General features: G+C 41.5%; 1 protein-coding gene and 1 non-coding gene across 2 annotated transcripts; both read left to right on the plus strand.

The window, feature by feature from the left end:
- Positions 1-1002: 1002 nt before the first annotated feature.
- herpud2 (HERPUD family member 2) lies at positions 1003-15059 on the plus strand. Its single transcript, XM_034103073.2, has 9 exons — positions 1003-1355; positions 3675-4055; positions 7148-7225; positions 8076-8183; positions 9000-9142; positions 10649-10774; positions 12883-13224; positions 13389-13512; positions 14289-15059. Exons 2-9 carry the CDS (start codon positions 3909-3911, stop codon positions 14466-14468), a joined length of 1248 nt encoding a protein of 415 aa, XP_033958964.1. The 5' UTR covers positions 1003-1355; positions 3675-3908; the 3' UTR covers positions 14469-15059.
- Positions 15060-17644: 2585 nt separating this feature from the next.
- On the plus strand, positions 17645-17717 carry trnar-ccu (transfer RNA arginine (anticodon CCU)). The gene has a single exon. It is a non-coding gene; the product is annotated as a tRNA-Arg (tRNA).
- Positions 17718-21495: the final 3778 nt, after the last annotated feature.

The following is a 21495-nucleotide window of genomic DNA, read 5'->3' on the forward strand; positions in this document are numbered from 1 at the left end:
AAATATGTAAACAAAATGTATTACAACAAATACAGTGATGTCATAATAAAGGTATTAATGCTTAAAACAAGGATATTGATCGAAATGATCAGCCTAATAACTTGAATTGTTTTAATGTCTCGTTGCAATTTTTTATTCTACAATATGAAGATAAAAAAAGGCAGGACTTTGACTTTGTTGTTGCAGAGGATTTCTACATACTTTCTCCACCTCTAGCGGTGTAAAGTAACTAAGTACGTTTAATCAAGTAGCCTTCTGTACTTAAGTACAGTTTTGAGGTTCTTGTACTTCCCCTTGAGTATTGTCATGTTATACTTTATAGTTTTACTTTACTTAATTTTTGGAGGCAATTTTGCACATTTTATTCCACTCGATTTTTAAACAAATGTAGTTACTTGCAACTCTGCGGTAATGCATTAAAATACAGACGAATACATCAACCAGTACGGACCCAACGTGACAAGGGTGTCACATGGACTTTACATTTTCTGGAAAGTTCCTTATACAGCTTTAGCTTTTATTTTATCTCATGAAGTCCGACACACACTGAACAGTCTGGTGGGTCATGGTCCAGGTCATGTGACTTTGTGTTCCCATAACAACATGTCCAACATGTCTATGTGCCAGGCTAACAAGTGTGACCGAACTAGCTACATTTCAGAAGCTTTGTTGTTTGTTGCTAAAGGTAAAATTCAAGCCATTTAAGAATGAAAATAAATGTCCTTTATTACATTTAACCTGTTGTGGAAACATTTATTGATCACATGTATATGAAACAAATGAGACAAACATCGCGGTGACACTGGTGGTGTCACATCGGGACTTTAACCCTACACTTTCACAGTAAACCCATAGTGACTTATACAAACAATTAAAATGTGCTCAGTTAATTTAGCTGATTCAATTATATTGAGTTAATATATTCTTTATTCTAAACTTCAAAGAATGTTCAAACTAATTTAAACCAAACAAATCATCCTCATTAAGTTATAAATAAGAGTTGTTTTACCATTAAAGCCCAATGTCACATATCTGTCACATTTCAGATATTTGACACTAGGGGGGTTTCTTCTATTTAGTCTAAATTATGTTCCTCTTAATTTTCCCAAAAGTAGAAATGGGTCCGGGTTCTTATGGGTTAAACCAGGACTTGTACTTGTAACAGAGTATTTTTACAGTGTAGTATTGCTACTTTTACTTAAAGATCTTCGTACTTCCTTTACCTCTGGATTGTTTTCCCTGATCAGCTGTTGTGAGGAAGATGATGTCGTGGCTTCCGGTCTCACACCCGACATTACAACAACAAGGGAGCTGGGACGAAGAGACGACGGTAACACAGCCAGAGTAAAAAACAGGTACGATAATAAACCTCTTCGAATACTTATAGACCGTCTTCATGTCGTTAAACTAATACCGTTAAATGTGTTTTCACCGCGGCCAACGGTTAGCAACGCCAACCGAATATTCTACCTAGCAACACCTAAGCTAACGTGTTAGCCAACAAGCTAACACTTTCTCCTGCTTTCACGAAGGGTCAAACACCTAAGCAGGAGTGACTACTTGGCTTTTAAAGCTAGGAATGACTGTTTGTTGCTTTGTGAACACTAGAGTAGTATTGGTTAAAAGTGCATTGTGATATTAATCCCCGGATTCAGCTTGGCTCGGGATGATTTATAGTTAGTTCATTGTTTTGACAGTGTTCTGTAAAGATGACGCAACATGTCAGGTGTCAGGAAGTCAAAATTAAATTCCAACTTTATCCGCGTTTTTTATGCTTCAATGTTTTTGCCACTAGTCTAGTGTAAATTAACTAACTATATGTACTCAAGTACTTTACTTAAGTAAAATGTTGAGGTACTTTACTTGAGTATTTTCCATGTTTTGATACTTTGTACTTCTACCCCACTACAGTTCAGAGGTAAATCGTGTACTTTTACTCCTTAAATTACTTTGTAGATTTGGATTAATGAAGTTTGATATAATCAACACTTAAATCAGACTTTAGTTCCTCCTGGAGTAAATTCACAAGCTACCCTGCAGTATACAAACTTGTCATTCAAACTAGCTGCACCTTTACCAGCTTTGAGAACACTTTAATGATCAATTATTATAAAACATATCATATATATTATTCTGAAATGGACCAATCTGCACAACGACTACTTTCACTTTTCATACTTTATGTCATTTCTGATGATAATACTTTTCTACTTTTACTTGAGAAACACTTTGAATGCAGGACTTTTACTGTAACAGAGTATTTCTACACTCAGGTACTTCTACTTTTACTCAAGTACCAGATCTGAGTACTTTTTCCACCTCTAGTTTTTGCCTACAAACTACAGAAGTGCATCATATTATGAACTAAACTAGAATCTTCTGAGCCGCATCCTCCATGCTCGTCTTAACTAGTTACCGCTTGTTCTGTCAGGTTAATATGTAAAGGTGAGACTCTTTGGAATCCTCCTATTTGTATCATAACACTATGTCGATATGTTTTTGCCAAGGTAAAAACACACACATGTATAAGAGGCCAAGTTATAACTTGAATATAACTTGAATAACCACTTTTTAAAATTGCATGTCTTCATTAAAATATTTTTTAGTGCCACAGACATGATGTGCCAACTGGAGGGTATTCAGAGACAGACGGACGCTTTATTGGACAACAACATTGTGGTTTTTTTCCATATAGAAACAACCCTGCAATAAGTTATGCCGTCATTTACTCGGTTTAAAGAGGTGTTGATTCAAACTACAGCCTCTTAAGTTATTTATACGAGTGTATTCCTTTATGTCGTTGAATTCATAAAAAAACATAGCTGAAATAAGATTTAGTTTCTAATGGACCAGGGTATAACAACTGACAGAACATTAGACATAACTTAAATAAAACGTATTATGTGTATGAGAAAAACTAGCGATGCTCCGATCGATCGCCCGCCGATCGATATCGGTCGACACTCACTCTCTGCCGATCGATCGGTGCTCTCTAAAAATGCCGATTGCGAGAGCCGATCGCATGACGTAAAATACATGACACTTTTCTCTGTGTGCGGCAAAACAAGCTCGCCAAAATGGCTTCACCGGTCTGGCATTATTTCAAGGTGTCCGAAAATAGCGGAATGCAACGCGTGTGTGAAGCAGAAATCCTGCAGCTCCGCCCGCTGAGACGGAGCGGAGAGCGGAACACACAAGAGTTAGACCTAACACACTTAGCTATTTGATCTACCTCTGGAACAAGCTCAACTAGTTATACATATGTTTATTCTTCACTGAGACGATACTGACAGGCTGTCAGGAAAGGGAGAGAGAGGGGGGGGGGGAGAGAGAGAGAGGGGGGGGGGGGGGGGGGAGAGAGAGCACTTCCGCTCATCTCTCCCGTGTTATTCTCCAAAGTTAATGTAAACTTATGTTGGTTGTTGTTTGTGGAAGCGCCAGTGAATGAGCATTAACTGAGTTTTAAACATCACTTTAAATGGAAGATCCCCATAGGCCCCGCCCACTCGATCGGATCGGCGATCGGTATCGGCCGATACTGATTCCGGCGATCGGAGCATCCCTAAAAAAAACTATATTAGATTTAAATACATGTTGTATTAATGTGATCATTGTACCCTGTATGAAATACCTCCTCCACAGCTCAGGGACTCTTCCTCTTTTCTTTTTACCAGAAATCAACGAACTAACACCACGGAAGAATTCCCATCGATTAACTTGGAAACCACCAACTTCTCATACGGAGATGTTGTAGATGGAAACCCCCCCACCTCTGTTTGCAGGGACAGTTTGAGACGTGATTTAGCTGAGTCCAGCATGGAGAGGATTTGAAGTCCCTTCCTCCTCAGGTCAGTCCTGAGTTGAAACACTAAGCTCAGGTTCTTCAGAGCCTGCTAGTAATATGAGCCATGGACTCCTGGGCAGTTGATAGTCCTGTGACCCTGGTCCTCAAGGCCCCCAACCAGAAGTATGAAGACCAGACCATAAACTGCTTCCTCAACTGGACCGTGGAGAGGCTGAAGACTCACATCTCCAACGTGTACCCCAGCAAGCCGGTGAGTAGCTCTCCACCTTCTCTGGTTTCCTTTCGTGTACTTCTACCTCCAATCCAACTTTATTTATATAGCACATTTAAAAACCACAGAGTTGACCAAAGTGCTGTATATCAATACATCTATAAATAGCAGAATAAATACATTTAGACAAAACCGATAGGACAAGAAAACAAATGTAAAAGCACGAGACAATAAAACCGTACTTCGAGCCACAGACTGAAAAACTCCCACACACGAACATTTTAATAGAAAACCCCAATTGCTCCGTGTTTGTGGTTTCTTCTTAGAAATGGTTTTAGTAAGGTCTTCGTGTCTTAAGAACAGTTTAATCCGGCTCATGTACCCAGAGTGGCCCCTTAGAATTATTTTATTGATTATGTTTAGGTGGACATAAAACTAGATGGCTCTGACTAAAATGTCCCAAATAGCGTCAATAGCATTGATACGATTTTAATAATACCGATTGCCTTATTGATTCTTTAGGTTGAAAAAGGGTTCATTCACGCTTATTAGCATGAACCTACTTTTATTATCAGCACTGGCTGCATCTTCAGATCAGTCTAACTCATCTTAAATGAAATGGTAGAATATTCGTAGCGTGAATGTGTTTGTTTTTCATTACGGTTTCCTTAGTCAAAAAGACAAAATGCCCGGATATCATTTTAATAAACAAGTTGGAGGAATTAAAGCTACAGGGTTTTTTCAAGAAAAAGATAGTACGAGAGCAATACTGTGGCGCTGATCTTGTATATAAGATATATCATAATGACGCCCGAATACAAGAAACAACAACGCGACGTACAAGCTCCGTAAAAACAAAGCCGTCTGACGGTCTATTTGACATATTGTAATGTTTTTGACGAACAGAAATATTGTTTTCTGGCATCACTCAAACTTTGGAAATTGGCACTGTGGTATGAGGGTGCGTGTCGAATGTAAGAGGGTGCATGTGATTTGAAGTAAATGGACAACTAGGAACAGGTTCTCTTAACAACTTATTCTGGATACCCGTTACTGACTAATAATTATGTTTTATTAATACATTTTCTATTCTATTATGCTGGGGGGGTGGTGGCGAAGTCGATTGGGACTTGGCTTGGTCACCAGTTCAAGTCCCGGCAAGACCAAGTACTACCGAGGTGTCCCTGAGCAAGGCACCGTTCCCCACACTGCTCCCCGGGCGCCGTTCAAAATGGCAGCCCACTGCTCCTAACACAGAATGGGTCAAATGCAGAGAAACAATTCCCCCACGGGGGTTTAATAAAGAATATCAAAATCAATTCAGTTTCTCAAGTGATTGATTAAACGGCTATTCTCCAAAAACAGTTAAACCAATGCAACACATTTCCTAGAGTTCTTCAAATGTATTGTTTTGCCGTCAGTCCAGCAGTCCAAAACCAACTGATATTTTATTCAAAATGATGTTAGACAAGGAAAAACATAAATTTCTCAAATTTTTTAACGCTGGAACCAAACAGATGTCGTATTTTCTGTTAGCATGCTGTTAATGTTCTGTTCGATGTACTCCCCACTTCAGCTCTAAGCTCAGCTGTTGTTTTACTGTGAGGAAAAATACTTTTCAAACCAGTCCTGCAGCATAATCCACTTCCTGTACGCTCAGAAGGTTCCAAACAATCAGTAACACTCAACACAATGCTGCGGTCTTTATTCTCTGTGTCGAGGTCGTTCACAGGTGCTTTGTGTTGCTTTGTCGGGCCTCCTGCTCACACATCATTTAAAAACAATATCCTCTTTAGGTAATTATTCATCAACTGCACACCTTAGTTTACATATACAGTTTCTTTCTACACCTTAAACACCGCTGCAGAATCTTCAAAATGTGTGTATCTGTATTGCAACAGTCTGGAAAAACCCCACCCTTTAAAGGTGTTTCTGTTTCGTTTTGTCATCATAACAAGAAGACACAGCCTAGCAACAAGTAACAGGTATTCAAATGTCAGTGAAGGTTTGAGCCCCAACTAGTTTGTTTGTGTAACAATAATCAGATGGTGCTGCAAAGGAGAAAGGAGCTTATTAATGATAAAAGCCAACGCACCATAATACAATCATTCATTTGTATTTGTCTGCTATCGTGGGAAAGTGTCCCTTGGAAAGTGACTTGCCGCACAGAGCCTTGTGAAGCACAGAGATGATGATTGTGTAAACTGGGTGTGCTTTTGTCAAATTTGAAATCTAATCTCTTTCCCAGCTAATGTCATTCAAACGTGCCTCATATCGTGTTACAACCTCCACACAGCAACAACCTCTCCCGCACACAGCTGCAAACAGAACGGCCCGTCCACACAGCTGCAAACAGAACGGCCCGTCCACACAGCTGCAAACAGAACGGCCCGTCCACACAGCTGCAAACAGAACGGCCCGTCCACACAGCGGCGTGCGTTGAAAGCTTCACCATTCACTTTTCGCCGAACTGCATTGTGGGAAGTGACGCGGAGCTTTGCTGGCGTGGCTCACGGCAAAAGCTGAGCAATGTTCAACTTTTGAAGCGTCAGCCAATCGAATCATATGCCAGTACAAGCTCTAGCAAATCGAACCGCTGCTTGTGTGTCAGGGGCGGGAGATTCATGTGATTGGTTGTTGGTCGAGTTTCAGACACGCCCGCCGGCAAGCTTCAACGCACGCCGCTGTGCGGACGGGCCGTGAGAGATGAACATGTTTTGGTTTAAAAGGGCTGATGTTTCTGTTCTCCATCAGCGATGACACAGAGACATTTTGGACCTCACAAAACCCTCCGTGTTGAAGCAGTTCTGATGCTTATGATCATATAACTTGATATTCATCGGCGCATGGAGTTTGTCCTGCTTCTTATGAAATTGTCACCTTCAAATGTATTATCTGCAGAGCACAGAGCAGGGTTTTACTCGAGGCTTTATTATGACCTTGGAGACACTTTGAACATTTGTTGTATTTGAGGTTTTTACTCTCAGGCCTTTTTTCTACACGGCAGAACCACCCTTATCTGGTGACACGGTGAAGAAAGGATTGTTATGTGGAAATGATAGAAGGACCAACGAGCGGCCTAAATGCACTTCTTATTCCTTAGTCTCACCTCCATGTTGTTTGTGTTGCAGCTGTCCAAAGACCAGCGGCTGGTTTACTCGGGAAGACTCCTGCAAGACCACCTGCAGCTCAAAGACGTGCTCAGAAAGGTAAGAGCTGCTGAGATCTGATGTGTTTCCTGCAGGTCAACTTATGGAAGGGAGAAACATCAATTCAATAGTTTTGCAGCTCACCCAAATATATTTTCCCAATATCCCCCCAAAAGGTTTTTAGTTCTTTAAATGTTTTATTTTTGACGGAGAACACGCAGCTCTTCTGGATCACAGCTCCCCCGCTGTGACGGACCGTTGAGCGGAGCAAAATACACTAAGAGTTTGACCTAACACACTTGGCTTGTTTATCTACTCTGGAACTAGTTATAAATATATGTATTCTTTACTGTCGGGTCACTCATTACAGGTTCAGCGAGCTGCACGAGACTGACGGGCTGTCAGGAGAGGGAGAGGAAAAGAGAGCACCCTGTTTATTGTTCCCATTTTATTATCCAGAGTTTCTGTAAACCTTTGAATAAAGTAGTTCATCTACTATTAGCAGTTTGTTTAAATGCATCACTTATGTTTTTTTTTTCATTAACTTAAAAAGAAATCTCACGTACCCCCTGCAGTACTCCAACGTACCGCTAGGGGTCCGCGTACCCCCATTTCAGAGCCGCTGCCCTAAAGAATCAAATAGCTTGTCCAAAATATACATTTAAAAATCATGTCTGACAGAATAGCTGACACATCAGAGGAGCTTGGAACAGGAGTCACGTGTCTGCGTCTGTGGGGGAAATGAAACCATCTGCCAAGGAAACGAAAGCTGTTCTGATGTGTTGGACCAACAAAGGAGGAGTGTTGTGTCGTGTCCATACTAATCCTTTCTCTCTCCTCCTCCTCCTCCTCCTCCTCCTCCTCCTCCTCCTCCTCCTCCTCCTCCTCCCCTGACCGCGTCGACCTGCAGCAGGATGAATACCACATGATGCACCTGGTGTGTGCCTCTCACACCCCCCCCGCCTCGCCCTCCCCCCGCAGCCCCTCCACGGCCAACTCTTCTGCTCCTGACTCCACCGTGAGTGTGTACACACACACACACACACACACACACACACACACACACACACACACACACAACACACACCACACACACACACCACACACACACACACACACACACACACACACACACACACGCACGCTGCTCTGTGTTTACCTTTATTATAGGGCTCAAACAATGTGTGTGTGACAGTCGAGGCTTGTTAGCAGAGTTGTTTATCCTTGGACAAACATCCATGAAGTTGATTCGGAGCTCTGTGTCGTGTTGAACTCAGATAAACCCTATCTTCAAAATCCTGTTTGTTTTAAACCTTAAGAAAATGTATACGTCACCTTTTTTTTCTCAACTGTTTTTATGATTTTGCATTTATACTGAGCAGAGCAGATGCATAGATACAAAGAATCGTACGTACATCGATAGCAATACATTTATACTACAATTAATAATTATATACCAATTACGGTACATTTAATATGCACATATACACCCAGCCAAATCAATAAATAATACTGAACTATCTGTGCTGTTGTATTTGCTGTAAAGTGTCTCTACTGTAGGCTGTTTAATTAAACTTGATTTGATTTGATTTGAACATAACTACTGCAGAAGTGATATTTGTAGGGATGTAATAAAATGTCATCAGAATCAGATTATCTGTGCCGATACCGACCTTACTATGTGTTTGCAGTGACACTACCTTGTTCAAACTGGCTTCACGTTCTATTTGAACACGCCTTTATCACACATTGTATTGTCTGTGTATTGATTATTTAATTGTGCAGCAATGTGCCCTTCCCGGCTCCTAATGGCTGTTACATTTCTTATCTCCAGAGTTCAGACGGTGCCAGCTCTGCCTCCGCTGCCAGTTCCTCCTCTTCCTCTTCTGTCCCAGGAAGTTATGATGGCCTGAGGTATCGCGGCGGCGGCGGCTTCCCCCAGTCCAACCCTCAGGGCCCCGCTGGAGTCCCTCAGTGGTGAGCAAGCCTCTGACAGCAGCTCCATGTGTAACATCAACAGACACACATCAAGACACGATACATGAAAAACAAACAACACACATTTAACACAACAGCACGATCACTGAGAGAAAACATGCTCAAAGAGCCTTTGTGCATTTGATCTGGATTCAGCTCTGGGTCTACTGAGAGGATTGACTAATGGGAGATACCGGATCCCTCGATTCAATAAGGTCACTCTGAAGCATCCTTTGATGGTAGCAGTATAAACTATACAATATAAACAGAAAATAATATGTTTAACCCTTGGATGCCCTGAGAGTGGCTGGACCCTACACTCTTCCATAAGTGGGTCAAAAAGGACCCGTATTAGAATAATATGTGTTTTTATGCCATCTTTGTCATTTTGGTTAAGAAAAATCACTTCTATAATATTTAGTATTATATTTTGGTTCACACTAGAAATATTTTATTTAATTTTTCACTATTTATCGTTTTAGATTTTTTTTTTTTACACGTTTTGAACATAACGATGCAAAGATCTCCGCTATTCTGAGACCCTCACAGTATCCCAGTCCCTTTTCAAGACTCTTCTCCTCTTGTCTACTCATAGCCCCCCCCCATCATCCATGCCGGTTGATCAAGTTTGATAGTCCTATACCCCCCACCCTAACGTTCCCTTATATTGTAAAGCGATTTTGAGTCCTTGAAAAGCCCTATACAAATATAATGTATTATTATTATTATTATTATTATTATTATTATTATTATAATACTGACAGGTTTTAGATCTTGCTGTGTGAAATAATCTTCCTGAGAGGTGTCCCTTGTGATGTAGTCAGTGTGGTCCACAGTGAATGTATTCCTGACAGCAACAGGTGATAAGAATCAAAGGTTCCCATAGAAAATGCATGCGGGTCATTTTTGACCCACGTATGGAAGCTTGGGGTAGAAATAAAAAACTACAATTTCTTAAAATGTGCATTTAAAATTTGAATGGCACGATATCCAAAACATGTTTTTGAGGAATAGCTGGAATATGAAATGATAAAAAAAAGATACTTAAAAAAAAACAACCTCACCGGGTCAAAAAAGACCCACTTATGCATCTAAGGGTTAAGTATTTTGGAAGCAGGGAATAGTGTTTAACTTCAATTCAAACCTTGTTTATTTTACATTATGAGGGTATGATGAATTTGTGTCATATTTTGAATCTCCTTCTTACATACCCAAGTTTTTATTTGTTGTCAGTGTTTTAGTTGAATTCATAATAAACACCTAAAGAAAAATGAATTCTTGATATAGAGGTGAAGATCAAACACCAACGTATGGTTTGCATTTTGTAATACCTTGCCGTTTGCATTGCAATTGCCTTCGTCATTTCAAGTCTGTTTAATTGTTTGAATGTTTGTGTGGATAATCAGGAGCGCAAACTAACAAGGCAGACAGAATATGTTGTTGTTGTCATTCGACTGTGTGTTTTGTTTTGACACATTTAATAACAGACCTGTTATTCCTCCCCAGGCCTGACGGAGCGCAGGTCCCGTTGCAGGGCGACCTCCCCGCCAACATGCCCCCCCACCCCATGTACATGCCCATGCAGATGCTGTGGTGGCAGCAGATGTACGCACGCCACTACTACATGCAGTAGTAAGTGATTCAAGATTCAAGGGTTTTGTTGTCATGTGTGCATAGCTACAGTGTAGTTATGTCTCTCTCTCTTACTTTTAAAGTGCTGAATAATTTGAAATGAAACCGAATCTGTATATTTGAAGGAATACAGCCTCAGATTGATCTTTCGAACGTACATTTTTTCCACTGCGTTATCTTGAATTTGCGATGTAACGTTTTTTCTTTCCGTCATGCCTCCACGGTGAACAAAAAACCTGCAAACATTAAAAGAAATGCTATGAATTGATGTAAATAGACCGTGTTTAATAATCGCAAATCTATATTTCAAATCTATATCAAGTCTCATTTATCCAGGCCAATTCCTAAAAACACACTTTTACTAAAACCCTACTATTTTAAACACTTCCGGGTAAACAGTTTCACACTTTAGCAGCCGTTCTGCCGTCTCAGTCACAAGTACTGTTTCAGTCTTTTTAAATAGTAATGTAATAATTTGAAGGTAACACGGGGTGATGAACTGAAACCTCTTTTGTAGATCAGTCCTTCTTTAAGTTGAGTTATTGATACTTTTATTTGCTTCTAATTACTTGACTCCTCTTTCCAGAGATGGCAAAAGTACACACATCCTTTACTCAAGTAGAAGTTCAGATACTCGTGTTTAAAAATACTCTGGTGAAAGTAGAAGTACTGACTAAACTTCTTAACTCAAGTGAAAGTAAAGAGGCTTTGAAGTGTACTTCAGTAAAAAGTACCCATAACTAGCAGCTGTTTTAACGAGTACCTGACCTCCCTTTATATTAACAGAACAATAATGTCATTGTTAGCTAATGAATGTTTCCATGCTGAACAACGGCAACATGACAACGTTTCCATTGGTCCCTCTTCTTTAGAGAAGACCAGGAAGTGATGGATACACGGATCGTGATCCAACCAATAGGCACGCTGTGACTCTAAAGAATAATGATCACGCACCAAACACACATTCAGACTAAAGGAACCAGCTGTTTGGAAAATGAGAGAAGTAGAAAGTACAGGTATTTGTGTTCAACATGTAAGAAGTAGAAAGTACAGGTATTTGAGTTCAACATGTAAGAAGTAGAAAGTACAGGTATTTGTGTTCAACATGTGAGAAGTAGAAAGTACAGGTATTTGGGTTCAACATGTAAGAAGTAGAAAGTACAGGTATTTGTGTTCAACATGTGAGAAGTAGAAAGTACAGGTATTTGAGTTCAACATGTGAGAAGTAGAAAGTACAGGTATTTGAGTTCAACATGTGAGAAGTAGAAAGTACAGGTATTTGAGTTCAACATGTAAGAAGTAGAAAGTACAGGTATTTGAGTTCAACATGTGAGAAGTAGAAAGTACAGGTATTTGAGTTCAACATGTAAGAAGTAGAAAGTACAGGTATTTGAGTTCAACATGTGAGAAGTAGAAAGTACAGGTATTTGAGTTCAACATGTGAGAAGTAGAAAGTACAGGTATTTGAGTTCAACATGTGAGAAGTAGAAAGTACAGGTATTTGAGTTCAACATGTAAGAAGTAGAAAGTACAGGTATTTGAGTTCAACATGTGAGAAGTAGAAAGTACAGGTATTTGAGTTCAACATGTGAGAAGTAGAAAGTACAGGTATTTGGGTTCAACATGTAAGAAGTAGAAAGTACAGGTATTTGAGTTCAACATATAAGAAGTAGAAAGTACAGGTATTTGGGTTCAACATGTAAGAAGTAGAAAGTACAGGTATTTGTGTTCAACATGTGAGAAGTAGAAAGTACAGGTATTTGGGTTCAACATGTAAGAAGTAGAAAGTACAGGTATTTGGGTTCAACATGTAAGAAGTAGAAAGTACAGGTATTTGTGTTCAACATGTAAGAAGTAGAAAGTACAGGTATTTGTGTTCAACATGTAAGAAGTAGAAAGTACAGGTATTTGAGTTCAACATGTAAGAAGTAGAAAGTACAGGTATTTGAGTTCAACATGTAAGAAGTAGAAAGTAAAAAGTGGTCAGAAAAATAAGTAGTGGAGTAAAGTACTGATACCAGAACGATGTACTTAAATACAGTAATGAAGTATTTGTACTCCACTACTTCCCCCCTGACTCCTCTTTCCCTCTCCTCCTCTCTCTCCAGTCAAGCAGCAGTAGCTGCCTCCCAGCCTCCCAGCGACCCCCCTCCCTCCCCCCCTTCCTCCTCACCCCATCAGCCAGCCCAGCCTAATGAAGCCGTGCAGCCCAACCCCCCGCTGGGACCCAACCCGGCCCCCAACCCGCTGCCCGAGAACCAGCCGGCCAACCCCAACATCCAGATGAACGCGCAGGGCGGCGCGGTGATGAACGACGACGAGCTGAACCGTGATTGGCTGGACTGGCTTTACACGGTGTCACGCGCCGGAGTGCTGCTCAGCATCGTCTACTTCTACTCCTCCTTCAGCCGCTTCGCCATGGTGGTGGGGGCCATGCTGCTCGTATACCTGTGAGTCACCTGGGTTTAAAGAGGAATATGTGTCTTAATGTACATTATTTGATTTCATATTCTGTCCTTGTACAGTGAGTTCAACTTGTTCATGTGTGGAAGGGTTTTTAAAGAGCATTGAAGTCAAGTCTGAGAGTTTGCTGACGTTTGTATTTCTCCTCCAGGCATCAGGCCGGTTGGTTTCCCTTCAGGCCGGATCAGCAGAACGTCGGAGGAGGAGGAGGAGGAGGAGGAGCAGCAGCCGCGCCTCGAGAGGAAGCAGAGAGACACCAAGACATACAGGAAATGGTGAGCTGAAGAATGTCCCTTAACCTGCTTAAGTTCATTTAGAATTGTTTTGGTAATGTTCAAAGTTACTAGGAACTCCTACCCCCCACTCTGCTTTCTGTCCTGTAGTTTCTTTGTCCGAACCAATTGAGGGGTTTTTATGCGACTGCTTTTGTAAAGTGCGCTCGTAGTGTCCATTTGAGTGACGCCAAATATATATATATGTTCATTTGAATTCATTTCTTATTGTTACTGTAACTGTATATCATTTTATTTGTGTCTTTAATTGTATGAATCTGTGCTGTCCTGTTTTTCAATCTTACCCTGTTGCTGTTAAACTACTTAATTTCCCCACGGGGATTAATAAACGTCCATCTTATCTTATCTCGTAAAGTGCTGTATAAATTAAATGACACACTCAAAACACCGACAAACGTTATAATAATAATACATTTTATTTAAGGCGCCTTTCACACCCAAGGACACCGTACAGTTTGTTAAATATTCTAAGGTAAAAGCAACAGAACATGATAAAACACAAACATGCCATCATGGAGAAGACAATTGAAGTGGACACACATGATAGGGACAGGTTATTCAGGGGAGACAGACGATAGGGAGCACGACAGTGAGTAGGCTGATCTGAACAGGTGGGTTTTGAGGAGGGTCTTGAATGTGGTGATTGTGTCAGACTGTGGGATGTGAAGGGGGGGGGGGAGTTCCAGAGTTTGGGAGCCCCCATATATGTTATGATCACGTCGTATAGCATCTCATCTTCACTGTTGTGTGTGTCTCAGGAGCGTCTGATGGACGAGGGTCTGGAGGAGGAGGACAGCGTGGAGGGGGGGGGGGGAGTCGCAGAGGACCAGGCTGCTGCTGCCCCCCCCGAGCCTCCCTTCCTCTCCACTGCCTGGTCCTTCATCAGAACCTTCTTCACCTCGCTCATCCCGGACGGACGACCCCAACCCGCCAACTAGGCAGAGCCGCCCCCTGCCTCCCTCCTTCTGAAAGCAGGCACCTCTCTACAGAAGTATCTCCAGAAACGCCCCCAAAATCCCCCCCCAAAACCCTCAGATACACTTTTATCAGAGACTGCCCAGCCTGTCGGATACCATGCTCCGACATGCTGCCAACTAATGGACCGATGTGTAAGATAAAGCTCCTCTGAAATGTGAGAGCAGTGTGTAAAGAATAAAGGAATATATATTGGACGTGAATCTCACGTTGTGTTGGTGGAGTCAGTGCTGCAGCAGAGAAAGTGTTTTCATTGAGATGTCGTGATGAACCCCCGAAAGGAGCTGTCTTCCATTTTAAGCTTCGTGCTTCGGAAACTTTTTAAAAAGGGATGTGACACCCCCCCCCCCCCCCCCCCACAAAAAAAGAAATCTCCCCTCCATTTCAGGGAGATTCATGAGACCATAACATCCCTGCAGGCGTAACGACATTGCAGCTGCTGAAGCACATTGTTTTCCAACTGTGTGTATTTGAACATTATTTACACATGTAAGTATATGCATCTTTAACTCCTCAATATATGCTTTTTTTGAATAAAAATGTTGCTGCGGTTACCACGGTCTGATGTGTTTCACTTCCTGTTATTCAACCCTGATGTCCTGCAGGTGGCGCTGCTCACACACTTATGGTGAAGTGTCTGAAGTAGTTGCTGATTTAAATTCCTTATACGGGACATTAAATAGTTTTCATGCAAACTATTATTATTCACACTTTGGTGAGTCTTTAAGTTTAGTGCGTCTATACTTTTGACTTACATACACTTTTTAACATTTCCATATTTCCGTCATATTGTTTCCACCACTCAGAGACTTTGAAACTGACTTTGAAACTGACTTCTTAAAAATGATAAATGGCATATAATTATTATCAGTGTCAATAATAACAATCTCCTTTAATTTACAATAAGCAGTTTCTAAAATGCAGGCAACACAAGAAAGGAAATATTAAAACACAAAGTTTCGTCTGGACAAATGAAAATAAAAATACTTACTGCTATAGTTAACCACATGTATGCATATATTTATATTATTTGTGGATGTCTTACAGTCTCCAGAGATGTAATATTGTTTGAATTGAAGGATTCAACAGTGCAGTATATGAACACAGGCTTAATGCTGCTCACTAGGAAGTTGCACTTGAACACACGACAATACTCCATACAAGCATGTGGTGATAGGTCATCCCCATTCAAACGAGGAAAGCGTTTATTTTAGCTGTCACTGTTATTCAAAGCAACTTACAACATGTACCATGAGGATAGAAACTTGGTATAGCAAAAATCTTGCAAATATATTCAAATAGTCCAAATATTTGTAATCATTCCATACTGGAATGGAAATTTCACTTTTTTAGCCTAGAACGTCGACAAAAGATTCTACCAGGTCCCAAAAATAGGTTTTCGTGAATTGTGTAGTGTGTGCGCGTGCGAAGTGCGCAGCGCCAATTTGTTTCTATGTGTCTGCCAGCACAAGAAAGGCTCTTGAGGCCTAGTACCAGGGCAGGTTCCCCCACATCCCCCACTTTCATCACTTACAGCGCCCATCGTACAGGGCAAATGAAAAGTGTAACCGGGGTGAAAAGGGTGTTACATTTACTTAATTATGAATGTTGTTACATCAAGGCCGAAAATTAGGATGAGCGCCAACGGTCAAAAATGTTTTTTCCCCTCCCAGAGCTGCCAGCGCCCCCCTGATCTGGCGCCCTAGGCGACCGCCTGGCGCCTATATGCCAAAATTCGGCCCTGTCACATACAGTGGCAATGTCTCAAGATTTAGCAAAAATACACCTCTATTGAACATACAGTAACACAAATACTACAAATCCACATAACAAACAATCAAATATATATTCTTTGGGTACCTGGCTGGCGCCCCCTAGCTGCACCGCCACTATTTGTATAGAGGGGAAACACTGGTGTATACTAAGCAACTTTCTGAGAGTGTAGAAAAAGGAAGTATGGGGGTGTTTCATTGACTTCTTATTCTTATCCAGCTTAATGGTGCTTTACCGGCTTTTTCTGTTCCAAGTGTGGATCAGACAATACGCGTTGGTTCACAATCTAAATCCCTTTACAATAATAATAATAAAATAAATAAATAACACCTCAAATCCTATGAAACCCCCCGTAGCCTGAAGAAATATCACAGTGCCCTAACCTCCCTCACTCATACTCCTTTTAATTGAGATCCTTTACTCCTTAAAATGATTCCTAAATATCTCTTTGTGTTACATATTACATCCCAGTAATGCTACAGACTCCTCCTCCTGACATTTCCTATCATGTTTTATTTAGTGCACAGTGCCTTCATCTCCACCTCGTCAACACTGTTTCTTGTCTCCTTGTATTGACTTCACCTGCAGAGAACTGTCTTGTAACATTTTCTTTTCTGTGTTGACCTTCATCAAAACAGTCACACATTGTGTACAGAATTTGAGAAGTAGTAGTATTATACCCTTGGGTTTTAAAGGAGCCTTAATGAGAGTTAGAGTTTAGTCTCTGTTGCATCAGTGCAACATGCTCAGGCTGACACTCCCACAGAGGTGAGTGGAGGAGCATCTCAGACAGCGATGCACTTCAGAGTCCTCCAAACCCCCTAATCAAATGACCATGGATTTTTGTGTAGTTGGTCGTAGAAGGCCCAATTAATTATGCATGACAGCGGCTTGACGGCCATTTGATTTCGTTACGCTCGCCCCCTCCGAGCCGCCGATCCAATCAGGTTAGGACTCCCCTCTCTCTCTTTTTTTCCCTTATCGGTAGGGGGAGATTTCTTTAAGAGGGTGTTTGGGACCTTGTAGGACATTTCATCATCTTAATAACTCCTTGTTATGCAGACTGTTTCCCTGCTATCAGGCCTCGTTGTCTTTGGAGAGGCAGCAGTTGGGCTGGACACATGCCACGGAGATACACTGACATTATTAAATGAATTGGGGGAGGAAAGGAGGGGGGGGGGGGGAGAGAGTGTGACACCTGTAAGGACGAGATGCTGATGCACTGGAGCACCTGCTTTCAGTAAGGCTCCCCTCACTGAGCAGACACACCGTCATGTTCAGATGAAAACAAGATGCTCTCGCAGATATATTTGGCTATTTCTCACAATATCTGAGCTGAAAGGATGTAGATAAATACAGAAATTGTGCCCCAGTGGCCCAATGGATAAGGCACTGGCCTCCTAAGCCAGGGATTGTGGGTTCGAGTCCCATCTGGGGTGACTGCTCTGTGGCTCAGGGGGGAAATCACTGTCTACCAATCAGAGGGTCAGCGGTGTGTTGTAGGTGTTTCTGTCGAGCAGCACTCTCTCCATAAGAAGAGCTCTATGCAAGTATTTCCACCTGTAGAGTTGAATTATTGTTTTATTCAAGTTTGTTTCCATTTCACTTTGTTTTTGTTGACGTTTCTGTGATATTTTTGTTTCTCTACTATTTTCTCAACCCTCATAAAATACTTCATTATAGAAAATAAGAGACGTTTTTACTCTTCAAAATAAACTACCAGATAAGGTTTAGTGTCATCTAGTGGTGATGTTACAGATTGCGACCCACTGAACACCCCTCCACTCACTTCTTCTCTAACTGTGTTGAAGATGCTACTGGGCCACCGGTAACGTAAACGTGAAAAGCCCTCTCTAGATTTGTGTCCCTTCTGAGCTACTGTAGAAACGTGGCCGTGCAACATGGCTAACTTTGTAGAAGACTCTGTGTAGATATATAGGGCTCATTCAAGCTAAAGAAAACACATCTATTCTAAAAATCCAGTGTAGCTTGTAGGCAGGGGCGGACTGGTCATTGGGAATACCGGGAGTTTTCCCGGTGGGCCGGTACCGAAGTGGGCCGGTCGGACAATTCACTAGCACCCCCCCACCCCCCGTTGACAATTGACTAGCGGTACCGAGTTGGGCCGGTCGGACGGTCGAGTTTCCCGGGCTGATTTTTAGTCCCAGCCCGCCCCTGCTTGTAGGTGATATTTAAAAACTTGTAAAGTGGAGTTTCTTGGCTGGATCTGACACTAAAAGGAAAAATACTTCTCTGATCTTTTGGTCGACGTGATCCTCCGACTGACTACTGTCGAAAACGTAGAAAATGTTTGAGAAACCTAGAAATGTAACGTAATTATCTTGTTATTCAAATGATTACCAAACGTAACTGCTTCCGTATCAAAACAGCTTGGGTTTCCTTCATTAGCTTAACCTTGAATTAGACTTGTTTGCAGTGCAGAGAGTTGTACACGGTGTCTGTCTCTCTGAGTATTTGAGAAGAGGAGGAAGAGGATTATTTATCTCTACATTTATTAAAATATACATCTGTGAACACTTCTCTATGCCAAGATAAGCCGGTCACCTGACACAGGTGCGGCACATGAAGATGCTGATAAACAGCACCATTACACAGGTGGGCCTTGGGCTCTTCAAAAATAAAATCCCACTCAGTGTAAATGTGTGAATAGCAGAAGTTATTTAACTTGTGAAAAATAGGAGCAAATCATATTTGTGTTGTATAAATTGTAAATACACAACCGAAGTAAAGTACCTCAACATTTTAAAATATTGTGCAATGCTACAATGCTCTGATTTTGGGTTATTTCTTAAAGTCATAACATAAAGAAATACTTTAGAGTCCCATAAGCGTCAGAAGTAATCTGACAGCAGCCTTAATATCAGACTCAGTTGAAACCTGGGGTAAAAGGATTTGTTCTCCAGCGGAATCCCAAATGGTTTGTGGGCAGGAAGTGAATTTAGTTGGATCTCCATCAGGAAGTCCTGTCGTCTCTCTTTGTCCTCGGGCAACTTTGCTTTCAAGGTGTATTTCCTCTAAAACGATATTCCATTGTTTGCCAACAGGTTTCACATTTCAGCACAAACCCTCCCGTGTGTTTGTGTCCTTTGTCTTCCCTGAAGCACTCTGTTTGTTAAAAACGCTTTATCGCTAAATTTGACTTGGCACATCTTGTCAGGACAGACCGCGGCTGATGAGACTCTCAACCTGCAGATAAAACATCCATTAAGTGGCTTGTCTGGGCCGATTCTGGGCTCTTACCCTATTAGCATATTGTTAGCCATTAGCTGGATGGTCTGCAGCAATGGATGCACTTGCTGCCATTGTGCAGCAGTCACCACGCCATAAAGAACCACCTCTCACTCTGCTGCCGTGCTAAATTACGTCCAAGACATCGTAATGCTCGCTGGCTGTCCTCCGCCAGACCATTCAAACGACCGCTAAAAGCCCGGTGAGGGAGGGGGGAGAGGCAAAAAAGGGCCAAAATGCAAAATGAATGGAAATTACATTAGATTCAGCTCATGCTCCTCACTGTGTAAATTATGCCCCAAAATGGACTCTCTGGCCCGACTGTTGGCTCCAATTTGTGAGGCCATACCTCACGGTGGCTCGTCTTGTCCTTCCCCTCTCTCTTTAATCCAATCACGGCCACACTGGATGTTATTTATTTGTTTATTTATTTATTTTCGAAGGATGTAACCGATTCTTATCAGGGCAGAAGTGGGGCCTACTTCCTGGTGAAACGGTGACTAACGTCCAGCCATCGATCCGTCAGTTCGTCTGCGGTGGAGGGTGATGCTTCTGGTGATAGACGTGTTTGAGTGTGTGTGTGTGTGTGTGTGTGTGTGTGTGTGTAGGCTACAGATAAGAGTGTTTAGTTTATGGAGCCTACTGGAGTCAATAGTGCAAATATGGTTGTGTTTTTAAGTCCATGGATAGTGATTTAATGTGTACACATGCGGCCTTTTAACATTAGTTTGAGCTGATTTGATGTTTTATTGTTTTTATTGCATTCGCATTAAACATTTTTGGAGCCTTTCAAACCTTCACATTAAGTGCCACTGCTTGAATGTAGCCTAATGTCTATGATCGTAAAAGCATTCGGCAAAATGCCTAAAATGTAAATCCGCAACATCTCATTGGAAGATATTGTTATGCATTTCAGTTCCAGGTCTTTTAGCTCTGCGGTACATTATGATTTAAGATCTCGGAAATTGCTTAAATGATTTAACTCCTCAGAGTTTCTGAGTGGATGTTGTTGGTCTCATTTGGTCCATCATTCATTTGGTTTTTGGCAGGGTAACACACCCTCTAACTTAACCTTCTTAAACTTTTTGTGCAGGAGACATCTTCAGACACAGACACTGCGTACTTTAGAATTTGAAAGTACGCAGCCGAAAAAAATCTGCCCTTCCTTCAGACTTCCTTACAGAGCCCCTCCTCCAACACAGACAAACGCGCACATGACCAATGAGGGCACGAGATAAGTTTGTGCCCCGATGGAAGGCTGACAGGCAGGTAGGCTCCACTACCTATATTGCAAATGTATTATCTTTTCAATTTACACACGGCATCTATTGCACGTCTGTCCGTCCTGGGAGAGGGATCCCTCCTCTGTTGCTCTCCCTGAGGTTTCTCCCATTTTCCCCTTTAAACTGGGTTTTCTTCGGAAGTTTTTTCCTTGTACGATGTGAGGGTCTAAGGACAGAGGGTGTCGTATTGTCATACTGATATTCTGTACACACTGTGAAGACCACTGAGACAAATGTAACATTTGTGATATTGGGCTATATAAATAAACATTGATTGATTGATTGATTGATCAAGTTACATTAGCCGGGCCGGCTCAGATGATTGGTCGTGCTTTTTACAGCGCCACGGCTTCCACAGATGACATTTTTTTATGTATTTAATGTCAAAGCATTTAATATATTCATGGCTATCGGGATGTTCAGAGCATTCCATGGAATATAACAAAAAGTGTTTCTGAAGTGAATGACCTACCCCACCTTTAAAGCTAGTGTAAGTGTATGAAATTAAACATTTTAATTATTGCCAACAAGAAAGGACTCAAACAAACTACTGAAATAAATTCTTTTGACGTGAAGGGTTACGTTTCTGATGTAAGCGATGAGGAGACATCTTCAGACACACACGGCAGGACGGAGGTGAAAAAGGCAGACAATCCAACCTGGTCTGAGGACTTTAATGAAACAC

This window comes from Pseudochaenichthys georgianus, chromosome 16, assembly GCF_902827115.2.
Source record: "Pseudochaenichthys georgianus chromosome 16, fPseGeo1.2, whole genome shotgun sequence".
NCBI classification, from domain to species: Eukaryota; Metazoa; Chordata; class Actinopteri; order Perciformes; family Channichthyidae; genus Pseudochaenichthys; species Pseudochaenichthys georgianus.